Genomic DNA, 9,962 nt, shown 5'->3' on the forward strand with positions numbered 1-9,962 from the left:
GTTATGTCTCACATTGAGCAATATCATTTGACCACGTTATGTCTCACATTGATCAATATCATTTGATCACCTTAAGTCTCACATTGATCAATATCATTTGATCACCTTAAGTCTCACATTGATCAATATCATTTGATCACCTTAAGTCTCACACTGAGCAATATCATTTGATCGTGTTATGTCTCACATTGCGCAATATCATTTCATCATGTTATGTCTCACATTGAGCAATATCATTTGATCACCGTATGTCTCACATTTGTCAATATCATTTGATTGAGCAATATCATTTGATCACGTTATGTCTCACATTGATCAATGTCATTTGATCAGGTTATGTCTCACATTGAGCAATATCATTTGATCACTTTATGTCTCACAATGATCAATATCATTTGAGCACCTTATGTCTCACAGTGATCAATATCATTTGATTGATTACCTTATGTCTCACGTTGATTAATATCATTTCTTTACCTTGTCTCACATTGAGCAACATAATTTGATCACCTTATGTCTCGACTGATCAATATCATTTGATCATCTTATGCTCACAGTGATCACTATAATTTGATCACCTTAAATTCTCACGTTGAGCAACATAATTTGATCACCTTATGTCTCACGTTGATCAATATCATTTGATTACATTATGTCTCACATTGTTAAATATCATTTGATCACCTCATGTCTCACAGTGATCACTATAATTTGATCACCTTAAATATGTCACATTGAGCAACATAATTTGATTACCTTATGTCTCACATTGATCAATATCATTTGATCACCTTATGTTTCACGTTGATCAATATAATTTGATTACATTATGTCTCACATTGAGCAACATCATTTGATCACCTTATGTCTCACATTGGTCAATATCATTTGATCACCTCATGTCTTACATTGATTGATATCATTTGATCACGTTACGTCTCACATTGAGCAATATCATTTGATCGTGTTATGTTTCACATTGAGCAGTATCATTTGATCTGGTTATGTCTCACATTGAGCATGCTTTATATCATTTAAACAGGTTATGTCTCACATGTATGATGTCAGTTTTGCTGTCTTTAAGATGGAGTGGAAGCAAAAAGTTATCATGTGATTTTCCTGGCAGCGTCGGCCCCAACCAGGACGTTAGGACGCAGGAAGCTGGTGCGGAACCGCTTCACCATCGACACCGACATCGTTTTCGACGGCGAGCCCGAGCGGGACTTCGCCTTGCCTCAAGACGCCGACAGAGCACGGGAGACATCAGAGGAGTCGGGCGACACGGACCGCTGGGTGGAGGAGCAGTTCGACCTGAAAGAGTACGAAGACCCCGACAAGGAGACGGACATCCTGAGCGACGAGGACGAGGAGCGAGCACGACGCTCGCGTGCACCCGCCAATACCGACCTGGAGGCTTCGCTGGCGCCGCTGTCTCTGGAGGGAAACCAAGCAGAGGCCATGATGGAGCAGGACACGGGCGTCTGGGTGCGGCGGGAGCATCCGACATGCTCGCCTGACTGAAGCACATCTTCTTGGCAATGAGCGAGGAAACATCACGTAGAACTAATAATCGTACAATCACTTTCATCGGCATGTTTGCACACTAGGGCGGTGCTCTCAGGCCACGCCTACCTTGCCAAATGTTTACCATCTGATTTCTTCTCGGCCTGGGCGAAAATTCCATTTTATTCATTCATTTCAGTTCAAAAATGGATGTTTTTTTATTTTCTTTAGGCAGAGTCACACACACGGCGAGCAAAATATGGCTGACGGTAACGCAAACGAGACGTTTGCTCCACAGAAAAGAAAAGTGTTGTCAGTGATTTGGTTTTGCTGCAACAGGCGTGGAACAAATGGCCACACGCTGCAAAGTTTGTCTAACCCGAAGCAGAATTGTAACTCTTTACCAGGGCCGATAAAAGGCCACTACTCCAATAGTAAAAAAGTCATTTTTATTTACACAAAATATACAAAACTCTTATTTTTATCCACACATTAAAACTATACAAAACTGTATTTTCATTTACACACATTTTTCATTTGAAAGTTTTGTCACACATAGGGAGCTCTTTAATAACTATTTGATTTATTAATTTGAACAAAAGCATCTCAGTAAATATGCCAGGATTATAAACACTAGCTACCATTTATCTGTTTACTTATCTCAAATAATTTTACCCTCATTATTTGATATCTATTTAATTTATTTATTCGAGCAAAATCATGTCAGTAAATATGCCAGGATTATCAACACTAGCTACAATTTATCTCTATTTTTTTAAAATTTTAAATAATTTTAAACTCTATTTAACAACTTCTTAATTTATTTATTTGAGCAAAAGCATCTCCGTAAATATGCCAACATGATCAACACTGGCTACAATTCATCTGTTAACTTTTTTCAAATACTTTTTCACAATGTTTATTTTTTTCAATAATTTTACACAAAGTTAAAATGATATCTCTTGTGAAAAGAGCCCACTTTGTTCATTTTAATAATGCGAAGATGCAATATATGCAGGTTTTGATTAAATAAAAGTGAAATTAGTATGAATGATGTCATTTGTATGAACTGGTTTCTTTAAAAAGTAAGGGAATAAATTAAAAAAGTATATGTTTTTAGGCTGTAAATAATAGCAGGTTCTTGTCTGGCGTAGTTGACTCAAATATTTACTTTATTAGCCCGCTTTTGTTGCGTTCAAGAGCGTATTTATCGTAACACTTTGTGTCAACGGTTTGGGAATCAAATATAATCCTGTCGGACTTGAATATTCTTTAATGTTTCTCAGCCTTCCTTCCTTATAGTCAACTTTCTCGCGAGCGCCGCTGTCGAGGATTTGCACATGAGCTACTAAAAGGTGTCAAATGGTCTTCACTGGGATTTTTTTTTTTCATATTTATTGATTTGTAAATGTTTTTGTTAGCAAGAGTAATTGATTTTTTTTTTTTTTTATAGATGTTCCAAATGTGCTGAAGCAATCACAGACGTGCAGTTTGTAGTCAAATGTGCTTTGGTTTTCTATTATTACTGAAGTGTACATACCACACTTATTGATAGCATAATAAAGACACTTGTTTCCTACCCAGGATTTTGTGGACATTTTTGCACTCAACACTTCATAAACTAAAAAAGCCAAAAGCAGTGAAGTGGTCACGTTGTGTAAATGGTAAATAAAAAGAGAATACAATGATTTGCAAATACTTTTCAACTTCTATTCACCTGAATAAACTGAGAGACTTAATTTGTTTTTCAAATAATTAAGAACTTAGAATTTAATGGCAGCAACCCATTGCAAAAAGGTTGTCGGAGGGTAATTTTTACCACTGTTGCATGGCCTTTCCTTTTAACAACATTCAGTAAAGGTTTGGGAACTGAAGAGACACATTTTTGAAGTGGAATGATTTCCCATTCTTGCTTGATGTACAGCTTAAGTTGTTCAACAGTCTCCCTTCTGCTATTTTAGGCTTCATATTGCACCACACATTTTCAATGGGAGACAGGTCTGGACTACAGGCAGGCCAATCTAGTCTAGTACCCACACTCTTACTATGAAGCCACACTGTTGGAACACGTGGCTTGGCATTGTCCAGCTGAAATAAGCAGGGGCGTCTATGATAATGTTACTTAGATGGCAACATATGTTCCTCCAAAACATGTACTGTATATACCTTTCAGCATTAATGGTGCCTTCACAGATGCGTAAGTTACCCATGGCTTGGGCACTAATACACCCCCAAACCATCACAGATGCTGTCTTTTACACTTTGCGCCTAGTACAGTCCGGATCTTATTTTTCCTTTTTGTTCGTTCACAGTTTCCAAAAACATCCTGAAATGTGAACTTGTCAGACCACAAAACACTTTTCCACTTTGCATCAGATGATCAGATTTGCATTAGATGAGCTCGGGCCCAGCAAAGCGTTTTTGGGTGTTGTTGATAAATGGTTTTGGCTTTGCATAGTAAAGTTTTAACTTACAGATGTAGCGACCAACTGTAGTAACTGACAGCGGTTTTTTGAAGTGTTCTTGAGCCCATGTGGTGATTTCCTTGACACACTGATGTCGCGTTTTGATGCGGTACCGCCTCAGAGATCCAAGGTCCGTAATGTCATCGTTTACATGCAGTGATTTCTCCAAACTCTCTGAACCTTTTAAAGATAAGCATAGATGGTGAAACCCCTAAATTCCTTGCAATAGCTGGTTGAGAAATGTTGTTCTTAAACAATTTGCTTAGGCAGTTGTTGACAAAGTGGTGACCCTCGCTCCGTCCTTGTTTGTGAATGACTGAGCATTTCATGTAAGCTGCTTTTATACCCAATCATGGCACCTACCTGTTCCCAATAAGCCTGTTCAAATGCAAAATGTTCCAAATAAGTCTTTGATGAGTATTTGTCGCTTGCAAAAAATAACTTTTCCAGTGTGAACATTAAATATCTTGTCTTTGCAGTCTATTCAATGAAATATAAGTTGAAAAGGATTTGCAAATCATTGTATTCTCTTTTTATTTACCATTTACACAATGTGACAACTACACTGGTTTTGGGTTTTGTATACAACTTCTGAAGATGGAAATGGAGGTGACTTTAAAAATGTGTTTAAAAAGAATCTTAAAAAGCATATATTTTAAAAAGACAAAAATGCATTTTTAAAATAATTCTTTTAAAAAATATGTTTTTCTAACTCTCTTAAAAAATACATTTTCAAAATATGTTTTTAAAAAGATTCTTTACTAACAAAAATAGACTTTAAAACAACCTTTTAAAACATCAATTTGCAAAAAGATTTTAATTGAAAAAACAGTTTTTAATATGAATCCCTAAAAAAAAAAATTTAAAGTTAAAAAAACTGACAAAGATAATTTTTCCAAATCATTTTTATAAAACATATTTTTACAACAATATTTTAAAAAAACTATTTTCCAAAATATTCTGATAAAAATGTTTTGTTAAGAATCTTAAAAAATATTTCTTCTAAAAAAGACAAAAACAGCAACAAGATTACATTTTCAAAAGAATTCTCAAAAAAATATATGTTTTGATACCATTCACTTAAAAAATTCTGGTAAAAAAATATATTCTTAATAAGAATCTCTGAAAAAAATAATTCTAAAAAAAAGAAAACTCAAAAGAATAATTGTTCAAAAATTTTTTTAATTTTTCTAAAACAATCTTTTAAAAAATCAATTTGCCAAAAGATTTTCATAAACATTTTTTCTAAAAATTATCTTTTTTTAAATTATTTAAAAAAAAAAAAATCCCAACAAAATAAAAATTTTAAAATAAGCCTTATAAAAATATATTTTTATAACAATCTCTTAAAAAATCGATTTTCAAAAACACACTGTGGCTGAACTGAAGAAGGCCATTGAGAGCCTGTCCTCAGGAAAAGCCCCTGGGAAAGATGACATACAGTACAACCAGAAATCATAAAATGTGGCGACAGCACACCAAGGGAACCTCTGTGCGACCTCCTCTGTTAGTACTGGGAGGAAGGAGCAGTACTTCAGGACATGAGGGGCGCCAACATCGTTACCTTGTGCAAGAACAAGGGTGATAGAAGGGACTGTAACAACTACAGAGGAATATCTCTCCTAAGCATCGTAGGCAAAGTCTTCGCATGCGTCCTCCTGAACAGACTGCAGAAACTTGCTGATAGAGTGAACCCAGAGTCACTGTGTGGGTTTCGCTCGGAAAGATCAACCCTTGACATGGTCTTCACCATCAGGCAACTGCAAGAGAAGTGCACAGAGCACCACAAGTCCCTCTTTTGGCCTTCATAGACCTGACCAAGGCGTTTGACCTTGTCAGCAGGGATTGGCTATTCACAGTCCTAGCGAAGATTCTCCTGAGCATCGTTCCATGACGGCATGAAAGGCACAGTTCAATATGACGGCTCGACGTCAGATGCCTTCGACATCCGCAGTGGCGTCAAACAGGACTGTGTCCTCGCTCCCACTCTCTTCGGCATCTTCTTTGCCATTTTGCTGAAGAACACCTTTGGATCATCGACCGATCATTTACCTCTACACTCGGTCAGACTGTTCAACGTGGCTCGCCTAAAAGCAAAGAACAAAGTCTGGGATGTAACCATCAGAGACATGCTTTTTGCAGCTGCTTTGGCCACGCACAAAGAAGAAGAGCTGCAGAGGCCGATAGACCGCTTTGCAAAGGCATACGACGAGTTCAGCCTGACTATCAGTCTGAAGAAGACAAATGTGATTGCCCAAGATGCTGAACCACCCTGTATCACCATCAACGACTATGAACTAGAGGTCGTCAGCCAGTTCACATACCTTGGCTCAACCATCGTCGCCAACTCCCACTGGAAGCACATCTCAACGAGAGGATCGGCAAGGCATCCACATCCTTGGCCAGTTTGTCGTAAAGAATGTGGAACAACAGCATGCTAAAAACCAAGATCGCTGTGTACAGGTGCTGGTCATATTATTAGAATATCATGAAAAAGTTGATTTATTTCGTTAATTCCATTTAGAAAGTCAAACTTGTAGAATGTATACATTCATTCTAAACAGACTGATAGATTTCAAGTGTTTTTTTCCAAAAAGAAGATGATTATAGCTGACAACCAATGAAAACCCTAAATTCAACATCTCAGAAAATTAGAATACGGTGAAAAGGTCAGATATTGAAGACACCTGGTGCCACACTCTAATTAGCTAACTAACTCAAAACACCTGGGAAAGCCTTTAAATGGTCTCTTGTTTTGATTCTGTATGACACACAATCATGGGGAAGACTGCTGACTTGACAATTGTCCTAAAGATGACCATTGATACTTTAAAGAAGGAGGGCAAGACACAAAAGGTCATTGCCAAAGAGGTTGGATGTTCCCAGAGCTCTGTGTCCAAGCACATTAATAGAGAGGCAAAGGGAAGACAAAGATGTGGTAGAAAAAGTGTACAAGCAAGAGGGATAACCGCGCCCTGGAGAGGATTGTCAAACAAAACCGATTCAAAAATGTGGGGGAGATCCACAAAGAGTGGACTGCAGCTGGAGTCCGTGCTTCAAGAACCACTTCAAGATATGGGCTTCAGCTGTCGCATTCCTTGTGTAAAGCCACTCTTGAATAAGAGACAACGTCAAAAGCGTCTCGCCTGGGCTCAAGACAAAAATGACTGGACTGCTGCTGAGTGGTCCAAAGTTATGTTTTCAGATGAAAGTAAATTTTGTATCTCCTTTGGAAATCAAGGTCCCAGAGTCTGGAGGAAGACAGGAGAGGTACAGAATCCACGTTGCCTGAAGTCCAGTGACAAATTTCCACAATCAGTAATGGTCTGGGGTGCCATGTCATCTGCTGGTGTTGGTCCACTGTGTTTCCTGAGGTCTAGGGTCAATGCAGCAGTCTACCAGGAAGTTTTAGAACACTTTATGCTGCCTGCCGCGGAACAATTTTATGGAGGTGAAGATTTCATTTTCCAACATGACTTGGCACCTGCACATAGTGCCAAATCTACCAGTACCTGGTTTAAGGACCATGGTATCCCTGTTCTTGATTGGCCTGCAAACTCACCTGACCTTAACCCCATTGAAAACCTTTGGGGTATTGTGAAGCGGAAGATGCGAGATGCCAGACCCAACAATGCTGAAGAGCTGAAGGCCACTATTAAAGCAACCTGGGCTCTCATAACACCTGAGGAGTGCAACAGACTGGTCGACTCCATGCCACGCCGTATTGCTGCAGCAATTCAGGCAAAAGGAGCTGCAACTAAGTATTGATTGCCGTACATGCTGAAACTTTCCATGTTCATACTTTTCAGTTGGCCCACATTTCTAAAAAATATTTTTTGGTACTAGTCGTAACTAATATTCTAATTTTCTGAGATACTGAATTTGGGATTTTCAGTAATTGTCAGTACTAATCATCAAAATTTAAAGAAATAAACTTTTCAAATATATCACTATGTGTGTAATGAATTGATATAATACGTAAGTTTCACGTTCTGAATATAATTACTGAAATAAATCAACTTTTTCATGATATTCTAATAATATGAACAGCACCTGTATTGTGCCTGCGTGCAGAGCACTCTCTTGTACGCCAGCGAATCCTGGTCTCTGTATGCCTCGCAGGAGAAGAGGCTAAAAGACTTTCACATGTGCTGCCTCTGTCGCATACTTGGGATTACATGGAGCGATTGCGTTACAAACAACAAAGATTTCCAGCATGGTGACTTTCCTCCTTCAGCGCCGCCTTCGATGGCTGGGCCATGTGCGTCAAATGGACGATGGCCGGATCCCCAAAGACATCCTCTACGCAGAGCCTGGCCAGAGGACTACGGGACGGCCACATCAAGGATGCCTGCTAGCGTGATCTGAAAGCGCTCGAGATTGACCTGAACACCTGGGAAGAAAGAGCTTGCTGAAGATAGATCCAGCTGGAGACATACCGTGAACACTGGACTGAAAGCTGGCGAGGCAAAACCTGATGTCATATTGGACAAAAAAACAAATTTTGTACTTGCACACCTTACAAAATATAATTTTTCCAGTAAAATTCACAAAGATACATTATTCCAGACATTATTACTGTCACATTGAGTAAAAACCTAAATTTTGTATCTGCAAACCTTACAAAAATATCTGATTCTAGTAAAACTCACAAAGATACATTATTCTGGGCATTCTTAGACATTTTGCATGTTCAGTTTGGGCATTATGTTTGAATAGATTTTTATTGCTTTTTTCAGCATTATTTCTGGATTCTAACAACATTATTGTTATATTGAGTAAAAAACCTAATTTTGTGTTTGTAAACCTTAAAAAAAGCATATTTTTCGAGTAAAACTCACAAAGATACATTCTGTCAGGCATTATTAGCTATTTTGCATACTTGGTTTTAATATTTATATTTCAATAACTGTCATATCGCGACTGTGTTGGATCCATTATGGATTGATCTTTCACAGTATCATGTTCTCATATGTTCTCATAGTCATCAGTATCATCAGTATCACAGTATCATGTTCTCATAGTCATCATTGTCACCGACGTCCCATGGGCCTACCGAGGATGTCGTAGTGGTTTGTGCAGCCCTTTGAGACACTAGTGATTTAGGGCTATATAAGTAAACATTGATTGATTGATTGATTGATATTGAATGTGACGGTTATATTGTCATCTTGTATAAAACGCAATTTTTGTATTTGGAAACCTTACACAAACACACAATTCTTGTAAAACTCACAATAGATACATTTTTACAGGCATTTTTAGACATATTGCATGTTTGGTTTTGGAGTGATGTTTATACAACCTTCATATTTACTATGACAGTTGTACTGTCATATTGAGTAAAAAAAAACGAATTTGTACCTTTGCAAACCTTACAAAAGATAATTTTCCTAGTAAAACTCACCAAGATGCAATATTGCAGGCATTAATAAACGTTTTAATGTTTAGTTTAGGAGTTATGTTTGAATACATTTTTATAGTTTTTTTTTGCATTATCTCAGGATTTTAAGAACATCACTGTCAAATTGAGTAAAAACTAATTTTTGTATTTGCAAACCTTACAAAAACACCTGATTCTAGTAAAACAGACATAGATACATTATCACAGGCATTTTTGCGCTCCAATACCAGACCTGGGGGCAGACCCCGCAACAAGCTCTTTGTTCCCTGGGAGCTACGCTCTAGAGTTCTGGACTGGGGGCATTCCAGCTTCATCTCTTGCCATCCGGGATTCCAGCGCACATTCTCCTTCATCCGCCAGCGTTTCTGGGGGCCATCGATGGCTTTGGATACCCGTGAGTTTATCGCAGCATGCAGTACCTGGTCTCACAACAAGTCTTCTCACAGACCGCCGGCGGGTCTACTGTTCCCCCTACATGTGCCTGGTCGTTCCTGGTCACACATCGCGCTGGATTTCATCACTGGATTTCCCTCATCCCGAGGTAACACCACCTTCTTACTAGGGCTGCGAATCTTTGGGTGTCCCACGAT

General features: G+C 38.3%; 1 protein-coding gene across 5 annotated transcripts in view; it reads left to right on the plus strand.

Moving 5' to 3' along the window:
* Positions 1 to 4,426, plus strand: part of LOC133537129 (rho guanine nucleotide exchange factor TIAM1-like) — a 165,045-nt gene extending 160,619 nt beyond the window's left edge. For 2 of the 5 annotated variants that reach the window (XM_061878012.1, XM_061878014.1), the window contains one exon: positions 1,127 to 4,426. In XM_061878012.1, coding sequence (XP_061733996.1) covers positions 1,127 to 1,521 — 395 coding nt within the window. In that variant the 3' untranslated portion in view covers positions 1,522 to 4,426. The remainder of the gene's footprint in view (positions 1 to 1,126) is intronic. The other 3 variants (XM_061878009.1, XM_061878010.1, XM_061878013.1) reach the window with 2 other exon arrangements.
* Positions 4,427 to 9,962: the final 5,536 nt, after the last annotated feature.

The sequence above is a fragment of the Nerophis ophidion genome, linkage group LG18 (assembly GCF_033978795.1).
Source record: "Nerophis ophidion isolate RoL-2023_Sa linkage group LG18, RoL_Noph_v1.0, whole genome shotgun sequence".
Classification (NCBI taxonomy): Eukaryota; Metazoa; Chordata; class Actinopteri; order Syngnathiformes; family Syngnathidae; genus Nerophis; species Nerophis ophidion.